We start from the raw sequence: 23,090 nt of genomic DNA, 5'->3' as shown, positions 1-23,090 counted from the left end.
CCATAGGTTGCCTACCCCTGGCATAGACTGTTCATGGAAGGATCTGTAGATTTTTCAGGCCACTCTGAGCATCAAGCCTCATTTCCTGAATAACGCAGGGATTTCTGCAGTGGAGAGAACTATTCGTCCATGCTTTGCACAGCTTTCTTCAATTCCAGGGTCCCTCCCCATGCAAAGGAAGACTCAGATCCCGACACAGACACGCTACGCAACGGCTTTTAAAAGCTGCCTCAGGAAGGATGCTCCTGGGGTGAGCCACAGTGTCAAGATGACATGAGATGTCCTGCTGCTGCATACGCACCTGGGACCGGCACCCCATAGACGTTGACTTCCTGAATGAACTGCACTGCCGCCAGCGTCGTCTCCACCTCCGTCGTGGCAACGTTCTCTCCTTTCCAGCTGAAGAGAGAGAACAGAGGAATCTATTTTTCCATCCATCCACATTGATTACTAGATTTCAAGGCCAGAAGGGATCATCTAGACTAGCCTCCTCTAGGCTTGTTGATTTAAGGATCTTTACTTTATAGATTTTTGCATGTGATGTTGATCATTTGTTTTTTAGTGGTTTATAAAGCTTTGAACTTTTCGAACCTCAATATCTACGGACGCTAAATAATTGTCCGACCCTCCCCCTTGCAGGATTTTGTGCAGCTGTGAAAATTTAAATGGATAAACATCTAAAAAAAAGGCTTTAAAAGAAACATCGCTATCATCCGTTGAAATAATAATAAAAAAATAATCGAATTCTGCCAGGCCTTACTACAGTTTAATGCTATCTGTTGGCATACACTGTGTCTCCACCAGGGGGCCCTGCTGTCCTAGCTACACCAGTAAAGCATGTGTAGTGTAGTGTAGAAAAGCCCTAGGTTGCTTTTCCAAACAACACTTACGGTACGTCTACACAAGCACAAAGAGACCAACAGCAGCAAGTTTCAAAGACCAGGTCAACTGATTCGGTTTCATGGGGCTAAACTTAGCCGTGTAGATATTTGTGCTTGGCTGGGATGGGGTGAGAGGCGAGGGTCTCGGAGCCTGGGATCCAGCCTGAGCCCGAATGTCTACACTGCTACTTGGCAGCATTAGCCCTGCAAGCCCAAACCAGTTGATCTTATGTCAGGGGTGCAGACATAAGTCCCTCCTGAGTTACTTTAGTGCTTTTGACAGTTTTTCCCATGGGCTTTATTTTATCTTCTATGGCTGATGCATTCACCCCTGCTTGTACTTGCCTGTGGGGGTTAGGCACACAAGAGCAATCTGAGTTAGGCTCCTTGGAAAACCCAGCCAGACCCAGACAGTAAATTCTTTGACTCCTGGACCATCTTTTTGTAGCAGAAGGGAGGCAGTGTGGCCTAGCGGATGCAGCACACGACTGGATCTGAGAAGAGCTGGGTTTTGTTCCCAGGTCTCTTGCTGGGTGACCTTGGGCCTGTCACGTCCCCTCTCTGTGCCTCAGTTTCCCCATTTATAAAATGGAGGCAACAAGCCCTATCGCCATTGTAAATTGCTCTGTGAGAACTAGTTACTGTTATACCTGTGTGTACAGCACCTCACACAATAGGGACCCAGCCTCTCGTAGGGTTTTATAGGTGCTACCAGCATCAGGCTCCCCAGTTCATCCCACCTGGGAGGGGACAGCAGCTGGGTCAAATGAGGGTAATGGCTTGCCATGGAACCTACCGGAACGTGTCTCCCACCCGGTCCTGGAAATATATGAAGCCCTCGTGGTCTAGCATGAGGAGGTCTCCGCTGTTGAAGTAGCAGTCTCCCTTCTTCACCACGTCCCTCAGGATCTTCTTCTCTGACTTTTGGCGGTTGCCCGCATAGCCGTTGAATGGGGAGCTTCTTGTGATCTTCGCCACCAGCAGCCCCACCTCGCCTGGAAGGGAGAATGAGAATCCCGATGGATATCCCCCTACGTAGCCCAGCTCATCCCAGCTAGTTTTCAGGATCCTCCAATTGGCGTAGGCAATCCACCTCCATGAGAGGAGGTATCTAGCTTGATGGAAGGGTCTCCGCAGCTGTCTACACCAGCTTAGCTATGTCACTCAGGAGGAGTGGCTTTTTCACACCCCTGACCAATGTAGCTGGGTCAACCTAACTTTTTAGTGTAGGCCCGGCCTAAGAAAGGAGGGAGTTTCACCGACTCTGAATAAACGTGAGTCATCATGCCAGGAAAAATAAACAAAAAGGGGGGAAAAGCTTGTGCCTGAGGTTTTTTTTTATCCAGAAACTGGGGGGCAGCCTAAGCGGGAAACTGTCCGTGAAACACTGGATCCCCTCAATGATGACGGGGGTACGCTGGGAACCCGTTCAGAGGCAATAGGTAACGTCTGCTAGAAAAGAGAATTTAGCTAATTTAGAGGCATAAAGCCTGAAGGTGCATCCTGATGTTTATTTTTTGTGTAACTGTTACCCAGGGTCTCCCAGGAGTAACTTAACTGTCTCACTCCAGGAGGTGTCAGGCACAAATCAGTGGGGACACAGCAATTTCTGTCTGATAAATGATTGATACAAGGAACTGTGCTCTTATCTAAAACTACTATTATTAGCTATTAAGCACACACACACATATGTAATAGGTTTAGGACATCCCAGATATAGTTACCCACAGTCTGAGATGCTTTTGAGTAACCACCAGCCGGGCTTCCAAGGGGCCCTCTTTCCCTCCAGCTGATGGGGAGTTTAAATGTCAGTTCCTTGCCTGGAGAAAAGCTCCCTCAGACTGATCTGAGGTATTTATTTTTACCAAATCGTTTATAGCTAACTCTAACAAAGCACGTAACCTACAGTAGCAAAGAAATTATCTCTAGCCTGCTTCTTGCTTGCTTATATATACCTGCCCCTGGAAATTTCCACTACATGCATCTGACGAAGTGGGTATTCACCCACAAAAGCTCATGCTCCAAAACGTCTGTTAGTCTATAAGGTGCCACAAGACTCTTTGCTGCTTTTACAGATCCAGACTAACACAGCGACCTGATACATAACAGACTCCTAGTGGGTCAGCAGAATAACCTCTGCTGAGTCAGCAATTCTCCTAATTTCTCCTCCTCGTCTCCAAACAGTTCCAGCATTTCTAGCCATAACAACAAGATGTCAGGGGCACCTAAAACCACTCATTCTCTTCCAGAACTTTCCCTCCCACCCTCCCATTCTGCTTAGCAAACTGCAAGTCTGCAGCTGTCCGACCTTGTCTCACAAAGGTCTAAGATTTTCCCTAGCTATTGGTCTGGTTTTCAGCCGGCAGTGGCTGCACATATAGAATGGACAACTGCAGCACAGTCAAGTTCTGGGGTACGTGCAGGCAGAGGCGGCTCTAGGCATTTTGCCGCCCCAAGCACGGCAGGTAGGCTGCCTTCGGCGGCTTGCCTGCAGGAGGTCCCCGGGCCTGCAAATTCGGCGGCAGCCTGTGGGAGGTCTGCTGAAGCCACGGGACCAGCGGACCCTCCACAGGCATGCCGCCGAAGGCAGCCTGCCTACTGCCCTTGCAGCGACCGGCAGAGCGCCCCCCGCGGCTTGCCGCCCCAAGCACGCACTTGGCAGGCTGGTGCCTGGAGCCGCCCCTGCATGCAGGAAGGTCAAATTCTGGGGTAAAATAATGTGTGTGTGTGTGTGTGTGTGTTGGTGTTGGTGTTGGTGTCCCCTTTGCTGTTTCTTCTCGGAATCTGGGATTTTTTCTATCAAATAAACCTTTTCCTAGAATCATAGAATATCAGGGTTGGAAGGGACCTCAGGAGGTATCTAGTCCAACCCCCTGCTCAAAGCAGGACCAATCCCCAACTAAATCATTCCAGCCAGGGCTTTGTCAAGCCTCACCTTAAAAACCTCTAAGGAAGGAAATTCCACCACCTCTCTAGGTAACCCATTCCAGTGCTTCACCACCCTCCTAGTGAAAAAGTTTTTCCTAATCTCCAACCTAAACCTCCCCCACTGCAACTTGAGACCATTACTCCTTGTTCTGTCATCAGGTACCACTGAGAACAGTCTAAATCCATCCTCTTTGGAACCCCCTTTCAGGTAGTTGAAAGCAGCTATCAAATCCCCCCTCATTCTTCTCTTCTGCAGACTAAACAATCCCATTTCCCTCAGTCTCTCCTTATTTCCACCCTGAGCATGGCTCTGGTGTGCACCGTGGCATGTGTGCCAAAGTCAACTGGTAGCTGGGGGCTGGTTTCACTCCTCTGGGGGTGGCGCACGGAGCAGCTGGAAGTTAAGGACTTGGGCTGGAAGGATTTGGGGAGATGCAGGCCGAGAAGGGCTGTTGCTGTCACTTTGAAAGGAGTATTTTGGCTGGTGGAAGCCAGGGTGAGACCTTTTGCTTGTGGGACGGCACCTGGTGTCCGCAGCATGGCACTAAGGCTCCCAAAGTTACATGGCAGGTGGAGACAGAACCCCTCACCGGTCTGGGTGACCTCGGAAAGGTCACAAGTGGTGGGTTTGAAAATGGGTTAAGTTCCGCAGGAACATGCCACTCTCACGCCGAAATCAGTGTCCCCACGTGGCGCTATTCAGGAATATCCATTGCACTTTAAATGCACGCCCTATCTTAATCCACATTAATTTCCCAGTGTAAACAGGCCACCATAAGAACATAAGAATGGCCATACTGGATCAGACCAAAGGTCCATCAAGCCCAGTATCCTGTCTTCCCACAGTGGCCAATGGCAGGTGCCCCAGAGGGAATGAACAGAACAGGGAATCATCAAGTGATCCATCCCTGTCACACAATCCCAGCTTCTGGCAAACAGAGGCTAGGGACATCACCCCTGCCCATCCTGGCTAATAGCCATTGATGGACCTGTCCTCCATGAATCTATCTAGCTCCCTTTTGAACCCCGTTATAGTATTGGCCCCATTGAATTTCAATGAGAATTAGGCTCCAAAGTTCCTAGGTCGCTATTGAGAATGGGATTTAGACTCCTAAATTGTACACTTGCTCTCTGTATCTTAATCCCCCATCTCTGCAATGGGGATAATACTTAGGGTGACCATACATCCCATTTGGCCGGGACAGTCTCTTTTTTAAGCCGGGTCCCGACCGTCCTGACTTTTTGGGCAAAAATGGGGTGTGGAGGAATGCGTGAGGGAGCGAGCGGCTTGAGCCAGCCCCACTCTCTCCAGCCTTTGGAGAGGGGCTTGGGTCAGCCCTGTGGGGGAGAGCTCGGACGAGTGGCTCGGACCAGCCCCACACCAGGGAGCGGGAGGGCTCAGGCTAGCCCCACACGGTGTCCTGTTTTCCCTTGGGAAAATATGGTCACCCTAATAAGACTTCCCTACCTCACAGTGGTGTGTTTGGATAAATGCATTAAAAGCCCAAGAGGTGGTCAGATACTACAAGTAATGGGGACCAAAGGACCTTTGCTAGATTTTCTATCCTGCTCATTAGCTGGGAAATTTGACTGATCAGACACAGGCAGAATGAAATCCAATGTCTGGCAACTGAACCCAGACAAATTCAGGCTGGAACCAAGCATAAAGTCTGAAGCAGGAGTAATTAGCCACTGGCAGCGTAGCGAATATAGGGCAGAGCCCTCTAGGGGCACTCGTGATAAAGTGGCAATTTTCAGTCATGTTTTTGTGACGCCCATGTGTGCCTCAGTTTCCCCTCTGTTTTGCACTGCTCTCTGGAGGGGCAAAAGGGCGCTTTTGGGGCAACGCAGGAGATGTAAGGTGTGTGTGACCTCTTCACTGCCCAGGATGCAATGAACGGGACCGTTAAGGAAACCAATCGCCCAGAGGGAGGTGGGTTCCCACCCCCGCACACCTCAGCAGGGAAGCTGAGCAGAAGCCCCAGCTCGAGAACAAAGGAACAGTGGCAGGCTGGGGAGGAGGAGTTGGCTTTTGGGAGAGGCTGAGCGGTGAGCGCAGAGCCTGGAATGGAGCCCATAGAAGCTTGGCCGGTGATTTCCACTGGCTTGGCCAGAGGGACAATGTCTTAACCGTTATCTCCCTGTGCTGACCCAAGGACTTCCCGAGGCTGAGTTCCTGTTCGCCAGCAAACCCAACTGTTTTGGAAACGCTGCCTGGCGTCACTGCAAATACTTGCTGAGGTGCGTAGACTCCATCTGAGAGACTTTTCCCCTCTTCCCCACTCCTGATGGAAGGGGCTACCCTGGAGAAAAGAGGGGTTCCACCACGGGACTGTTTAAAAGCTGGGACGTAGCCTTGGTCCTGTGGGTCCAGGACAGCACTCGCTGTGTTCTGTAGCAGTGTGGGAGTAGCTAGGCTGAGCGCGGTTGTGTACAGCTTGACAACAACATAGTGTGGGAACTCAACTGTGCCAAGATCCCGTCTTCCTATTGCGCTGTTGTGTAAAGAACGACGGACACAAGAGGAGCAACTTGCCATGGGATGTAAAGCGGATTCTGCATCACTGGATCAAAGCTAGCCAGGGTGTGTCTACACATACTGCGAATACCCCTGCCACCTGGTTCTACCTTTGGAGTCTCTTAATCAAGATTGTGGGTATGTCTACATGGCAACTAGACACCCATAGCCAGCCTGTTACAGCTGACTCGGGCTGCAGGCTGTTTCGTTGGTTTGTAGACTTCTGGACTCGGCCTGGAACCTGGGCTCTGGGCCCCTCCTTCCTCACAGAAATGAAACCTCCCCGTAGCCCGAGCCCCACAAGCCAGAGTCAGCTGCCACGGGCCAGCAGCAGGTGACTAGTTGCTGTGCAGACATACCCTGGATGATCATCTATAATGTCACCCCGTAACTCAATCAGAAGTTCTGGGCTTAATGAAGGAACGACTTCATTAATGAATGATCTCTGGCCTGGGATATGCACGAGGTCAGACTAGACTAAACTCTAGGGTGGCCAGGTGCCCAGTTTTAGTTGGGAAAGTCTGGTCAAAAAGGGGACCTGACAGTGTCCAGTCAGATCTATAGACCGGACACCCAAAGCCCGGTTACTGCAAGTCGGGGAAGCGGGGAGGCACTGGGTCATCATCCGTGCCAGCCCCTACTCAGCCAGAGCCGCCTCCTATCTTCATCAGACGGCTGCAGCTCCCAGCCTCGGCTCCACAGGCAAATCCCTCCTGACCCAGGCGGCGGTAGGGAGTGGGAGGGGAAAAGCAATGAGCGACAGGGGGGAGGAAGGAAGAGGAGTGGACGGGGTGGGGCCTCAGGGGAAGAGATGGGGCAGGGGTGGGGCTTTGGGGGGAATAGGTAGGACAGGGTGGGACCTCAGGCGGGGAAGAGGCAGGGCAGGGGAGGTTCCAGCACTCCTGCTGGAGTGTCCGGTTTTTAAATATTACCAACTCTAATGCCAAAGACTGTTTTGTCTTAGACTCATGGATGTCTGTAATTTAAAGTAGGACAGTATTTAACCATCTCATCTGCTTTTCCCCTGACCTTGCTGACCTAGTCCACATGCCTGCTACTTTCAATGTGTGTTGTAGTGGACAAGATGGTGTAATTGATGAAGGATGGTTATAAATGACATCATGGAATTGATAAAACGCACAGGGCCCATTTGGCACTGCAGCCGTGTGCTATAATCAATGTCACAGCATTGAGTAACCTAATGACTGATGTCTGAGTCATTAAGAGCTAATTATGTCTACAGATGGTCTCAGTACAGATACAACAGTTAAAGCTGTCATTGGCTTATTGATTAGGTAAATTGATAATTTTCAAAATCAGACAGATTAGGGGGAGGGATAGCTCAGTGGTTTGAGCATTGGCCTGCTAAATCCAGCGCTGTGAGTTCAATCCTTGAGGGGGCCATTTAGGGAACTGAGGTAAAAATCTGTCTGGGGATTGGTCCTGCTTTGAGCAGGGAGTGGGATTAAATGACCTTCTGAGGTCCTTTCTAACCCTAATCTTCCAGGATTTTCTTTCTCCAAAACCAGTATATAAGGCATGACTTGGGGGAGTTAGAAGCAAAGTGAAATGAAACATGATGTCTAATTTCTCCAGTCTCAGATTGGTATGTACATTTCCTTTCTGTATTCTGTATAGTGCAGTATCAAGTATTTGATTGACTCTCTTAAATGACACTTCAACCAAATTAGCTATTTGACGTCACGTTGTATTAAATCTGAACGCACCAGGAAATCTGTGAAAACCTTGTGTGTTCAATGTGTGTGTGCAATAAGTTAAAACAACAGAGGACATGGTTGGTGACGTTAGACTAATTTTGCCATCCACTCTCTGAAAACAATGGGGCATGAGTTTTGCAGATTCTCCAGCTCTGTGGCTTTCATTCATCCCTGCTATCAACTATTCCACTGTCTAGTTAGGGGACTTATATGGCTGCTGTGAGTACGGGAGTGTCTCACAGTCTTCTAATGCTCTGATTCTGACAATTCCCCTGGCAAGGTAGGGCTGGGCTATCAGCTGCATTTCACAGAAGAGCAACCAAGGCACAGTTCCTCAATGGGATTTAAGCACCAAGCTTCCCTTATGCTCAGTGGATCTGGGCCTAGGCAACTCGCCTGAGGCTGGGAATTGAATTCATGTCTCTGAAGTTCCAGGCTAAGACTGCAATTGCTGTACTATGCCTCCTCCCCAAGGGGCCCGCTCCCCCCATCAGCGCCGCCCCATGGCCAGCCTGTTATTCTTACCGGGGGGGACTCGGATGCAGCACCCTCTCTCATCTCGCACGGGTTCATCCCGCTCCACGTTGTACCGGATGAACTCGAAGGACATGAGCATCTGAAAAGCAACGGAGTGACAAAGACGGAAATCAGCTGGAAAAATGACGCCAGCATCCCTCGTGTGCCCACTATCAGGATCTGCCACCTTCCCTCTCCCCCACCACCCCCGCCAGTGATTCCGTCTAGTCCTCGAGTGATTTTCACCTCCATGCAGCCCCGCAGCTGTGTGGCTGCAGCTATGAACTCCTCCGTGGGGCAGAAGGGTCGCTGCTTTTGAGCTTCTGTCGCCAGCGTATCGGCGTGTTGCGGTTTTCGGTGGGGTGCGCGCCGGGGATTTGGAGCATGGTCCATTAAAATAAGGTGCAACCGTCATCTGAGTGCAAGGGGACAAGTAACTGCAATGGCTGCAGTTCAGGAAAGTTGATGTGGGAATACAGCATGGAAGACTGCTTGAGTCATGGAAAGTAACGGACAATCACAATGCCTTGCTGTCTCCGATTTACCAGTACAACTATTGTTGTCGATCTTGGGATTCTAATGTGAGAAAAACCTTTTCCCCAGGGTTTCCATGAAGAAGTGAGCTATTCTCTTGTTTAATTTCATTTTATTACTTCTGAACCCTATTAGTGGCTAAATCCTTCAAAACTGACCTGATCCTAGAATTTGGAATTATATTTCTGCACGAGGGCCACGGAGGTAGCCCCAAAATTAACCTCTGGCCCACGGCATTGAAAAACAGTTGGACCATGTTGGAAAAACACAATCCGCTTGGTAAGTGGATTGAGATCATTGCGTATTTAGGATGGACAAAGGCACTGGCTCGTCGGCACGAGCTTGAGGGTCCACCCACCACTATCCCACACTGCTGTCCGTTTCGCCAGGATCGGCCTGCCTGCTTATCCATCTGCCTCCCCCCACTCTGCGGTCTCAAAGCCTGGATGTTGCCTGCCCTATTCCAATCCTGGTGTGAAGCCAGGATACTCCTGGAATTATGCATCTCAGCATTGAGCAGCGCTGTTCACTATCATGCAGCGCCTCATGCCAGAGCATGGAGCTATGCCGAAATCCTTGAACTCCTTGGCACTTGGGGAGAAGCAAAGGGGCAGAGGTGGCCCTTTACAGAAATCACCGGCATAAAGATGTGCTTGAAACCCTCTCTAAGCAGATGATCCTTCTCAATTCTTCAGTGCCACAAGGAGATCTTATTGAATGCTCGTTGTCCCAGCAATGACATGTTCATGTCCCAGTGCTGAGCTAGAACATGGTCCCTTCCTTCTCTCGGGCCAGGTTGCAAAGCTCCAAGGCTGAATCACCATCAGGCAGGGCTGCAGATGCAGCCTGCGCTGCATAGTGTTGTTAGAGGAACCAACCAAGGCTGTGCTGGACACCTAGTGAGAGACAATCTCTGCCCCAAAGAGCTCACCGTCCAATCAGACAAGTCAGACAAATGATGAGGTGAAAATAAGGATAATTTGGCATCTTTTTTATCTAAATTTGTACAGCGCCTTGCACAATAGGGCCAGGATCCATGACTGGGGCTCTTAGGCTCTACCATAATACACCTAATAGATAAAGTATAGTGTCTAGCACAAGGAGGCCCTGGTCCATTACTGGGGGTCCTAGTGCTACCATAATATACCTAATAAATAATGTACAGCATTGAGGGTGTGACATTACTGACATAACCTGTGACCGTATAGATCATTGTTGCCACCACTGTTATATATTTGCAGCAAATATTGTACAAAGGTTGGAGTGTGAGGTGTCTATGGAAAGGTTATGATTTGCTGATTATAATTATGCTGTCTGTATGGGTGTGTCATTTTTGTATTGCAGTTATGAATATTGTCTATGTACGTGTATCTCAATGTGTTTTGAATCTAAATAGCCTAAGCGAAGCATTTGGTCAGCTTCTTGAGAAGGGACTATTCTCAGTAAGTGCCCAGTCAAGAAACACTTAGCTGACAATGGACTTTGGAGACGCCAGTCCACATCTGAGCTTTTCTGGGAACATTCAAACTAACATGCGGACAATGGCATCGGCCTGTAAAGAACTGAGTCATGCATGGACATGTGACTTGCCCATGTGACTCCGAACTCCATCTTGCTGTGATCTTGCAGAGGAGAACCAAGGGGTTTCCACACACAAGAGAAAGAATATAAAAGGCAGCTGCATCTCCTCCATCTTGTCTTCAACCCTGTTTCTGGAGGGACTTTGCTATAACAAATGGAAGCTCTGAACAAAGGACTGAATGACCCATCCCAGGTGGGGATGTGCTCCAAAGGCTTGATTTGAACCTGCAGTTTATTCTATCACTGCTACAAGCCTGAACCAAGAACTTTGCCATGACTGTATGTGATTGATTCTGAAGGGTTAAAATCCATGTGCATTTTATATAACAACCTGGTATATGGCTTGTGCCAGCCCTTTCTCAGACCCAAAGTCCAGAGTTTGCTCTGGAGACCAGAGGCCTAGCAAATAGTAATTAGCTAAAAGAAAGCTGGGGTAAACAGATAATCTTGTTTTTGCTAAAATAGGCCTGGTCAGCAAATTGCCAGATGTTAAAGCTAAGAACTAAATAATTGTGTCTTATTCAGAGTTGCAAATTGAACAAAGGATCCCTGTTCCTATTGTGTCAGTCTCTTCTGTAGGGAACGTTCTTCCCACAGATCCATTCTTAAGTTTATGAAAAGTTGGCACATGTCAGTATAAGATTTGGCATCCTTCCACCTCCCTTCCCAGGGACCAATGCCCTGCCTTAAAACATAAAGGGGACAATCTTTATTGCCATATACTTTCACTGTTTCTTTGCTTTAACCCCTAGGAATGTACCTGGTGGACAATCAAAGGAGTTGCTCCATTCCTATGGACCCCAAATCAGAATTCAACAGAAATATTTTATACTAATAGCATTTTATCAAAGTATTAATTAAATGTTAACTTGCTAACTTGAGACCATGGGCGGAGACATTATGTAACCTGATGTGCTATCTTGTCTTGCTGCAAAACCTATCCTGGGGTGTGGAACTGCCTACCCCGTCACTTTCCCCCGCCCATGGAAAATCTATATATTCTATTGTAATCAACTGATTGACAGTGTCTCTGAGCCTAATAAGCCAGGTGACACTCCACCAGCGCTGTGTGTAATAAACTCCTGTGCTTGGCCTCTACACGGTGTGGATTTATGTCCTTCAGATTCAGTTTAACCAATTCTAGCTCTCATCTCTATCTTTTTCCTTTTATGAATAAACCTTTAGATTTTAGATTCTAAAGGATCGGCAACAGCGTGATTTGTGGGTAAGATCTGACTTGTATATTGACCTGGGTCTGGGGCTTCGTCCTTTGGGATTGAGAGAACCTTTTTCTTTTACTGGGGTGTTGGTTTTCAAAACCATTCATCCCCATAATGAGTGGCACTGGTGGTGATGCTGGAAACTGGAGCGTCTAAGGAATTGTTTATATGACTTCTGGTTAGCCAGTGGGGTAAAACCGAAGTCTTCTCTGTTTGGCTGGTTTGATTTGCCGTGGTGTGCAAAGGAACCCCAGCCTTGGGCTGTAACTGCCCTGATCTCAGCCATTTGTGCTGAATTGGTACTCTCAGTGGTGTCCCACCAAAGGCAGCATCGTTACAACAGCACAATGGAGTTTGGGGGCTCCTCAGCCGTAACACAAATAATACGGTGACGTGGCCAAGCTCAGCCAGGAATCCTATAACTGCCTTTACATCTGCTGAGTCCAGTGGCCTTGGCCACAAAATCAACCTTTTCCTCCTTTACAGCAGACAGTCTGCCAAGGCAAGATGCAGCTGTCTGAGCCTTTAGCAACATTTCACACACGGAGCTCATTTGATCAGTGCTCCAGCTTCTGAGCCGGCGTCATTCACTGCAAAAGGCGTGGGGCCTCGCTAGGTCAGAGTCCGTTTCTCTCCTTGCTGTACTTGGAGATCCTCTAAGGTAGGGTGACCAGCTAGCAACTGTGAAAAAACGGGACAGGGGATGGGGGGTATTTGGCATCTATATAAGAAAAAGTCCCAAAAAATGAGACTGTCCCTTTAAAAAAACATCTGGTCACCCTACTCTAAGGTAAGGAAATCCTGCGCTGACATTTCCCAGATGTGTCTGCCCGGGGCGTGGCTGGCTGCCCTGCACTTTGGAATCTGCTCCCCTCCTCAGCTGAAACAGTCACAGAACTTGCTGAACTTCTGGGCACACTGACACTGCAATGCCCTTGATTCATTCTCTCCTGGCTTTTTCTGATGAGCTGGGAGGAGCTCGCCCCTATTCCTCAGGGGGGCAGAGACGGACATCTCTCTGGTGTAATATTTTTGGCATGACGTGTTGATTTATACATATTGCATGTTTTCTGCATGACGCCCTGAAGCCAGAGTCTCCCTGGGAAAGTTTTCTGCAAGTTCATAGCTTCATAGATTTGCATACCCACAAGAGGCCACTAGATCATCTAGGACTGGACTACGCCAGAAAATTAGGTCAATCCAGCTATGTTGCTCAGGGGCGTGAAGAATCCACGCCCCTGAGTGATGTAGTTAAGCCGACCGAAGTCCCCATCTAGACGTCCGTCAAGCTAGCACCCGCCTCTCGCAGAGAGGTGGATTAACTACGCATGCAGGAGAACCCCTCCGCTGGTGCAGGTAGTGTCCACTCTGAAGCACCAGTGTTTCAAATGTAGCCAAGCCTGGAATTCGCCCTACTGTATAACAAAGGCCAGAGAATTTCTCCTGATTGTCCCTGTCCTGAACAATACAACTCATGTTTGGCTAACAGCTCTTCCAGCTCTTCCAGTCTTGCCTTTTTCCGCTAGGTTAAAGAGTCTGGTGTCTCCTATCCATGAAGATACTTCATCACCACTCAGTCTTCTTTCTGATAAGCTAAATAGATTGGGGTCCTTAAGGCCTTTCACTTTCAATCCCCAAGCCTCCCCGGGCCTAACCTAACTGGACTCTTTCTGATGCACAACACTTTTCACAGCCTGTGGGCAGGGCCGCCCAGAGGGGGGGGCAAGTGGAGCAATTTGCCCCAGGCCCCGGGCCCCACAGGGGCCCCCACGAGAGTTTTTTGAGCCAGGAGCCCTGGAGCTTCTTCCGCTCCGGGTCGTCATTGGCAGTAATTCGGCGGCAGTGGGGGTCCTTCCGCTCCGGGACCCGCCGCCGAAGTGCCCCAAAGACCCATGGCGGGGGTCCTTCCGCCCCAGGACCCGCCACTGAAGAGCTGGGTCTTCGGCGGTAATTCGGCGGTGGGGACCCCCTGCCGCGGGTCTTTGGGGCACTTCGGCGGCGGGTCCCAGAGCGGAAGGACCCCCCACCACCGAATTACCGCCGAAGTGGGGGACCCCCACCGCCGAGGACCCCAGGCCCCCTGAATCCTCTGGGCCGTCCTGCCTGTGGGGGAGAAATATCAACATAATGGATATGGAAATGGATGCAGGAATCTGTTTCATCTCAGTGTTGTTGATGAACCACAGTAAGAGAGGCCAAATGGCTAAAGAGACCTTCATCATCTGTGCTCAGCCTCCACACGTGTCCCAGCTGGGGAAGAAACTGGTAATGAGCACTAGGGAAATGACCACCATGGTAGGGAAGAGGCAGAGTAGCATTCCTCACCTTCTGGATGAAGCTGACCCTTCCCACGGCTCCAATCTTCCCCGTGTAGTTAACGAACCCAGTGTTCCCCTCTGTGGCCCCGTAGAACTCGCAGATGCGGATGGGCCCGAAGCGCTGGAGGAATTCCTTCCAGACCTCCACCCTCAAGCCGTTACCCACAGCCAGCCGCACTTGATGCTCTCGTTCATTCTCCCTCTGCAAGGCAAACAGGGCGGAGCTCCAGGAGCACAGAAAGGAGGCCAGGTCTCACCCTGGGTCTCACGCTAGTTCAGGGATCTACCAAGGTGCCCATGCACCCTACATGCCCCCATGTTGTACTGTAAGGGGTCAGTGGCAGCCATCCAGGGAGTGGGCACTGAGCATTTGCTTTCAAAATCAAAAGAAGGAGCAACCCAGCCCCTTTGTGTGGGAATAACAACTGTCGGGCAACCACCCAAGGCAGCAGGCCACGTGGCAGGGCAGAGCTAGGATGTGGGGCCATGAGGGGGAGGTTGCCTGGTTGCAAACGTGGGGGGTGGGCTGTGGGAGCAAAAAGCCAGGAGGAAGAGAGCGAGTGTGACTCTGGGATGAAGCAGGGATGGAGCTTCTTGGGCACAGAGTTCGCTGGAGGGGCAGACACGGGGATCTTGCAGCCAGGAAGCTGCCTGCTGCTGTTTGTTCCCATAAGACTCAGGGAAACAGGACTTGGTATGTTTGTTTGGGGGCTGGAGGTTGGTGAATAAACAAGACCACACTGAGAATATTCCTGACTCGCCTCATTGATTTATCATCCTCGCAGAAACACCCCTGTAAGAGCCCAGACTGTGGCTAAAGAAACAACGGTGCCACAGAAACCCTACTTTGAGGCTAACGCAAGCCAGAGTTCCAGGATGCTGCATAGGACAAGGGACCTTGGATAGGAACATAGGACAGGAAAACTCCCCGTGCACATGTGACAGCTACATGCGACACACCAGAGACTAAACCAGCCACCTCGGCACTGAAACCAGGAGCTGCTACAGCTTAAGACTGTAACAGACTCATAGCCATTGTAGGTTGGCATGGGGAAGCGGGACTTGTAACACACACTCACCAGTGGGTGATATAGAGAACTGCCACCATAAGGCATAGATACCCCTTAAGCCACTATTTTGATCATTCAGATGGGATCATTCATTTTGATCATACATGGGGCATTAATCGGTCAGTGTCTGGCACATGTCCGTCTACTCCTGATCTACAGCGGGCCTATTACAGCCTCCAGAGTCTGGCCCCTTTTGCTCAAGCTCTGGGGGATTCTGATTTTTAGCTCTACAAATTCCCAGTGGAGTTGGTTGAAAAATGTTTGTTTGTTTGTTTCCTGTTGGAAAAATGGAAAAAATTTGACAATTGAAAAATTTCAACACAAGCCCAAATACGTCAGTTCTGAAATGCTGCTGTGGTGTTCATAGAACTGGACGTCCGGGTGCCTCTAGTTGGACTACATCTCCCATAATGCACCATGATGATCCCTCTTGGAGAGAAAAGACTGTAGGTGCATCATGGGAGTCCCTGGTTATGATGCATTAAGAGAAACATAGCCAGGTGCCTGATACTCCCATTCTCCTCTACAGGCTGGGCTCCTTGGTTACAGTACATCTCCGATGATGCACCATGATACCCCTCTTGGAGAGGAGAGGCAGTAGGTGCATCATGGGAGTTCTGGTTGTAGTGCATCATGGGAGATGTAGTCCACTGGAGAGCCTGATCTATAGAGGAAAATTGGAACAAGAAGCAACTAAACTATAACTCCCATGTGGCACCATGGCAGCATGTCAGAATCAAAGTCTTTCAGTTTTTGGCTAAAATTTTTCAATTTTTGGGTGATTTTTTTGACAAAAAATCCCAATTTTCCACAGAAAGTAGACACTTCCTGTGAAAAAAATGTTCTTAATCAAAAAAACATTTTTTTTCATCAAAAACCAGTTTAGAGAGAACTTTTTGAACCAGGCCTAATGATGGTTCATTCTCTATAGAAGGTCAAGATGGTGGCCAACATAGGCCTTGAACTCATCTCTAAATTTCAACCTCGGGTGAAGGGTTGGATTAGGTATATAAAAGGTTAAATTAGCTTGGCTAATGACTATATCATGCTTGCCAATTTGTATCAAGAAGTTCTGGGAAGATCTGGAGAGATCGTGTTGGAAATACTGAGCTTAAAAAGCCCCAGTTACCAGGGATGGTTCTAACCTGTTTGAGCAAAGCACAGAATTCAAGGAGCAGTGACAATAGTCATGTAGGTTCCAGTCAGGAGCGGTGGAAGCTCCCTACAAGTGGGGGACCCACTGGCGCCCGAACCATGGCTCCGGCTCCACACCGCCTCTTCCCCCCAAGACCCCACACCCTGCTCCCTCCTCTCCGCCCCCCACATCGCTTATCCTTGTGACCAGTGGGAGGGATGGGGCCATGGGCACCCCAGGTTCCAGTAGATAAGGCATAAAAGGATGAACTCTTAAAATATTTGTTGCTGGTATCTGTCTGACCAGTTGGCACCAGTAAGCTAATTCTGTTATAAGTTGCGGATCAAAACTTATCACTGCACATTATTGTATGGAGGTGATGACTGCCTAGGCATTTAAGGCTGATTTGGAGCAGTTGTGTAAGTACCACTTGGCCTTCTGGATTTAATAAAGGACTCTGTGATTAAATTGGTGCTGTATCCTGTATTAATAATAATAATAACAACACAACATAGCAGACTCCATACTGCTTCACTCCACCTCCCCCACTGGGATTAGCAACCAAGGACAATCTAGCAGCCCCCCCACCCCCACCCCGGGAAAGACGTTGGGTTACCTTGGGTGCGTTGCACAGATAGCGCATCACCTCCCCTACGTATTGGATCACAGAGACGTTGTATCGCCGGCAGTCATCCCAGAATTGGGAGACGGAGAACTTGGGACGCAAGACGCAGGTGGCTCCTAGGGGAGAGAGAAGGATAAATGATGGGGGGCATGTGAGCCCCACTGAATACAGCCTTTCCAGTCTACCCTAACCCAATCATGGCACTGAAGAGGCAACTGGTACATTGCTTATCCCACTGATTTTATTAGTCCGCCATTGCCTTATGTTCTGCCCGACTATTTGTTAAATCCACTTGTCGTATCTCATCTTATACTCCTCAGGGCTGGGACCATCTCTTTGTTCTGTGTTTGTACAGCACCTAACACAACAGAGCTACAACACTTAGTTGCCATAATAAAACAAACAATAATAATAATATGGCAGGAGTCACCAGGTGGCACTGTTGTGTATAGACTTTTTTCTTGGTGTGCAAGCAAATGGTCTGTCTTTGGAGACATGTTTGAATTATGGTTAGTTTTGTGAAGCAGTTTGTTTTTAGGGGGAGCTGTGAGTTTCTTTCTGACTAGAGCTGATTTCTGAGGCATAGTTAGTTGCTCCCAGTGCACCGATCATTGGTGGCAGGCTGAGATTTCTGAAAGAAAGGATTTCCACTGCATGCTGACCACTGTTGTAATAATTGGGACTATATATTTGCCCTATTTGTAAATGGTAAAAAAAGTATGTAGAAGTTTATAAAATGTCACAATAACCTACAATAACAAATGTCAGTGGGAAAAGGAAAACTGAGGTAGTCTAAACAAAAAGGCCCATGGAGATAACTCAAGGACTGTCTTAAAGTCATGCCTGGTAAAACCAGAAGACATGGAACTGGCAATTAATGAACCAAAATTGTGTGTCAGAAACTAAGCCTAATTGGTGGTCAAAATAATGAGGGGAAGGGCAGTTCCACTCATGACTCCCTTTGTGGGTCCTTAAAGAAAGAGATGGGGTGGGGGAGGAATAGAAAAAGAACAGATGGAGGCTATGTAGAAAACGTCATCATCACGGCTGCCACCTCCACCATCTCCTGGGATATCTGGCCTCTGCCCTAATCCTCATAGATGTCCGAGCCAGAGAGAGGAACCCAGACGATATCACCACCCGTACTGGCTCATGCTGAACCCCAAACACCACCTGAGATAAAACAGGATCAGATTCAAACACCAGCGGCAACAACCACAGCTCCAGCCCACCTCAGCTAACGTCATCTCTTTTCCCCAGAAGGATTGTTATCATCTTTGGTACCGTTGGCGCGACTGTCAAACAAGAGGTGTTTTCCTTTAAAACTCTCCAGATAAAGGGAAAGGGGACAGGACGTGTTCACGTGAAAGCCCTACTCAATACTTCACATTTCAAAGACATTAGCTGCTTTTCCTTCCTTTCTGTATCTTTAATAGAAGGTTAAAAAAAAATGACAGTGTGTTTGCCGTGGCACTAAGCAGGCTGAGCTCTCTGGAGGCCAAGCCCTGAATCTTGTTTAGCACTATTTAATGTTGAAGAGCAACGGGGTTGTGTTAACACCTTTGGCCGCCATAGTCCATCTAAATTAATACAACACCATCTCTGTGCAAGGCCTGGCACATATAATATAAAAATAAACACCATGACTTAAGAATGTATCTCCTCCAGTGGAAAGCCAAGCTGTGAGGCTTTGGGTATCCTCTGCAGCTTAAGAAACGTAAGGAACATAAGAACGGCCATCCTAGGTCAAACTATTGGTCCATCAAGCCCAGTATCCTGTCTTCCAACAGTGGCCAGTGCCAGGTGCTTTAGAGGGAATAAACAGAACGGGGCGACTATTGACTGATCCATCCCTTGTTGTTAGGGTGACCAGATAGCAAATCGGGACGGAGTGGGGGGTAATAGGAGCCTATATAAGAAAAAGCCCCCAAAATCAGGACTGTCCCTATAAAATCAGGACATCTGGTCACCCTACTTGTTGTCCAGTCCCAGCATCTGGCTGTGACAGTCTTAGCCATCCTGGCTAATAGTCATTGATGGACCTCTCCTCTGTGAACTTATCTAATTCTTTTCTGAATCCATTTATACCTTTGGCCATCCCTCGGCAGTGAGTTCCACAGGTTGACAGTTGCGTTGTGTGAAGGAGTACTTGGCAAAGGGGTGACAATAACCTGAACAAAAGGTTTTCACAGGAGCTAAATTCCACGTGGTTTAAACATCACGCTCAGAGAAGAGTTTTAGAGCCCAGCTTGGAAGAATTAGCAATAACTTAGGAGGGAAGGGAAGGGCCCATCTCTTTGTTCTGTGCCTGTACAGTGTCTAGCCCAGTGGGGTTCTGGGCCACGGACGGGGCTCCGGGTCATAGAGTTTCAGGCTAGAAAGGACCATCCGATCACCTTTCTGAGCTCCTGTATGTCACAGGGCCACCCAGGGGCGGCTCTAGACATTTTGCTGCCCCAAGCACGGAGGGTCCGCTGGTCCCGTGGCTTCAGCGGACCTCCCACAGGCGTGCCTGAGAAGGTCCACTGAAGCCGCGGGATCAGAGATCCTCCACCGGGAGGTCCACCGAAGCCGCGGGACCAGTGGACCCTCTGCAGGCAAGCCGCCGAAGGAAACCTGCCTGCTGCCCTAGCAGCAACCAGCAGAGCGCCCCCTGTGGCTTGCCGCCCCAGGCACGCGCTTGGAGTGCTGGTGCCTGGAGCCACCCCTGGGGCCACCCACTCCACCAAGCACCTGCCTGCTAAACCCAACAACTGAAATGGGACCAGTATATTACTGCCCATAGGAGACATGGTGTGTGCCACAGGCAGAGAATAGAAGGTACCCTATGCGAGGCCCCCGCCATGGCAGTGAAATGGTTAAGTGAGATACACCCAGATAATCCTGGCACATGACCCACATGCTGCAGAGGAAGGCAAAAAACTCCTAAGGTCCCTAACAATCTGAGCTGGGGGAAAACTCCTTCCCCACCCCACCTAATGCGATCAGTTTAACCCTGAGCATGTGAGCAAGAACCATCCAGCCAAGCACCTGAGAGAGAGAATATTCAGTGCCACCTCACAGTCTTGCCCTGTGTCCCTTCTCCAGCCACAGCCATCCCTGCTGCTTCAGAGGAAGGAGATAAAAACGAAACAACAGCAACAAAAAATAGAATACACTGCGTGCGGGGCGGGGGGATTCCTTCCTGACCCCTGCCGCTGGTTGGCTGAAACCCTGAAGCATGACCTTTCAGGAGCATAAAACAGAAACCAACAGTGAGCCACAACTCCCTCTGGGCAGCTGTCCCAGAACCTCACCCCTCTGATGGTTAGAAACCATCTTCTAATTTCCAGCCCAAAATTAAGGCCAGTTTATAATCCATATCTAGATAATAATAAGAATTAAGAATGATGTTTGCTTAAAGATGACCTGGCATGGGAAAAATGCACTTTTTTGCATTTCTATCTATCTATCTGTCTACCTCCATACCCAACTACCTCTCTATCCATCCACCCCTTCCAGTGACGCACCCCTGCACCCTCTGTGTCTTTAGACCCATGCCGACACTCTGTACATACCAACCTCCAAGCATCCTCCAAGTCCGATGAGCAGTGCAGCCGAATGGTACAGAGGCAGAGGGGTGTAGATCACGTCCTCGGCTTTGACGCCACTTATGTATAACATGTTCACTATGCCGCACAGCTTCAAGTGGGTGATGATGGCAGCTTTCGGGAGTCCTTGTAGGCCAAAGGGATTGTGTTTAGTGATGCCTCATGGGTTTTGTAGTGCAGTTACCTCTTGACCCCCTTCTCCTTTATGACCCGGGCTCCTTGATTGAACTACATCTCCCATGATGCACCATAGTCAGGCACTCCCATGGTGCACTACTTCCCCTGTCCAAGAGGACATAGGTGCTGACTTTTATTTTTCCCTGTGGGAGCTCCACCCCGACTCCACCCCTTCCCCTGAGGCCCTACCCTCACTCCACCTCTTCCTTCCCATGCTCCGCCCCCTCCCCTAAGGCTCCCCACCCATTTGCTGATCTCCACCATTCCCCATGCGCCTCCTGCTAGCCGCAAAACAGCTGATTGGTGGTGCCACCAGACCTGTGGGTGCTTTAGCCCCGGCGAACCCATGGAGTCAGCACCTATGCAAGAGGGGACCTGAACTACAACTCCCATGAGGCAGCATGCTGGTATTTCAGAATAAAAATATTTGGTGCTTTGGCCAAAATATTTTGGTATTTGAATTTTCATTGGTCAAAATCAAAATTTGACTTTTTTTGCCCAAAATCATGAACAATTTAGACAAAAACAATTTTTTTTTGTTTTCTTCCAAAAAAAATTCCATTTTCCAATCCTCTCTAGTGCTAATCAATACTTTGAAACTGGAAATGGCTGCCATTTTCCAAGATGACAGTGCTTATTCCTATAAAAGTTTTGGGAATCCCATCTCCTGATCCCTTAAGTTGGATGTGAAGTTTACAGATGCGGAAGACTCCTGTTTAGGGCTGAGGGGAAACACGTTTTTTCCTCACATGCAAACTGTCAGCAATTTGAAAAGTATTCATGGCCCAAACTTTCAAAATATCAAAAAAAAAATTATGAACCAAATATTTTAAAAAATTGGTTCAAATCAAATCAAAATTCATAGAGGACTACAACATTCACACTCTGATTTGGTAAGTAATCTTCCTCTTTGACCAGCTCTGCTTTAACAAGAGTGATGTTAGAAGCCACAATTTGCCCTAAACTGTTGACTTTTACACTCTCTGTGAATTTTTCATTACCACTCCCATACATAGCATTGGCACAAGTTATGGAGCCACCTTCTACTGAACTCACAGTAACAGCATTTACATAAAAGGTGGCAGTGTTGGGGTACGTTAACCCTTTTTTGTGTAAAGTAAGGAATGTGTACTGAAAAAAAGCTGTTTCTGTGGCATATTGAAAATTGTGTTAAAATTGCAAACTATCCCTTTAAGTGTTACGGGGTTTCCTGCTTGCAGTGTAGGGGGGCTCTGTAGGGAAGCGTGCAATTTGGATCTTGTGCAATCAGCCTGCAAAAAGCCAGCCTAGGGCCAGGTGAGGTGAGCTGGGCCTCTCGTCCTCCGTCTCTCTCTGCTTTTGGGTCTTGCGTGTTATCGGTCTGCATTCTAAGAAATAACGTTGTGTGATGCTGCACATTTCCCAACCATCTCTAGTGCCGATCAATATTTTACATCCAGAGACGGCCACCCTCTTCCAAGATGGCAAAATCTGTTTTTTTTTAATAATGTTGACAGATGTTTATTTTTAAGCATTTTTTTTAAATTAATTGATTTAAATTTTCACAGTTGTGCAAAAATTGTAGGCTTTAAGCATCTTCATTTGATTTTTATTGATTTAAATTTTCACAGTTGTAGGAAATTAGGGGCGGTCGCACAGGCGCTGACTTTTGGGTTTGCCTGTGGGTGCTCCTCTCTTCCCCCTTCCCCCTGTGTGAGCAGCGGGCAGGGCCTCGGGGAGAGGAGGCCGAGCAGAGCTAGGACCTTGGGGCTGAGCACAGGAGGAGCGGGGGACATGGCCACACTCCGGGCACCAGGGCCCACAAAAGATTAGTCCCGTCCTGGGGGGACTATTTTTTTTAGATGGGTGCTTGAGCCCAGGAGGACCCACAGAGTCAGCACCTATGGGCGGTCAGACAAAAGGCGGGTCCGACCACAATTATTTATTGGCAACAGATGCTAAGATTCAGAAACTTTAAAGCTTTATAACCATTAAAAGACAAACTGTCAGCATGACATGTCAACATGCACAAAGGAAATATCCTTAAATCACACTCGACTGCGTTTTCAAGCAGCCTTTTTCATACTTTATCAATCTGATGATGAACAGTGGAAATATTGCTTTGTCGGTTTGGGCCTGTATGATGAAACAACGTTTGTCGAGATTTACCAATAAACATCTAATCGTACAAATGTGTGACTAGAAGGGACCTCAGTAGTCCAGTCCCCTGCACTGAGGCAGGACTAAGTATTATCTAGACCATCCCTGGGAGGTGTTTGTCCAACCGGTTTTTAAAAACT

At 48.6% G+C, this 23,090-nt stretch overlaps 1 protein-coding gene across 1 annotated transcript in view; it reads right to left on the bottom strand.

The window, feature by feature from the left end:
- The window catches only part of LOC120393183 (very long-chain acyl-CoA synthetase-like), a 36,086-nt gene that overhangs the window by 3,554 nt on the left and 9,442 nt on the right, over positions 1-23,090 (bottom strand). Inside the window, exons 3-8 of the mRNA XM_039517757.1 lie at positions 20,602-20,760; positions 17,036-17,160; positions 14,222-14,416; positions 8,571-8,661; positions 1,678-1,876; positions 302-399 (exon numbers count right to left, since the gene is read on the bottom strand). Of these exons, the coding sequence (XP_039373691.1) occupies positions 302-399; positions 1,678-1,876; positions 8,571-8,661; positions 14,222-14,416; positions 17,036-17,160; positions 20,602-20,760 (867 nt within the window). The remainder of the gene's footprint in view (positions 1-301; positions 400-1,677; positions 1,877-8,570; positions 8,662-14,221; positions 14,417-17,035; positions 17,161-20,601; positions 20,761-23,090) is intronic.

The sequence above is a fragment of the Mauremys reevesii genome, unplaced genomic scaffold (assembly GCF_016161935.1).
Source record: "Mauremys reevesii isolate NIE-2019 unplaced genomic scaffold, ASM1616193v1 Contig16, whole genome shotgun sequence".
Taxonomy (NCBI): Eukaryota; Metazoa; Chordata; order Testudines; family Geoemydidae; genus Mauremys; species Mauremys reevesii.
This window is presented reverse-complemented; position numbering and strand designations above follow the sequence as displayed.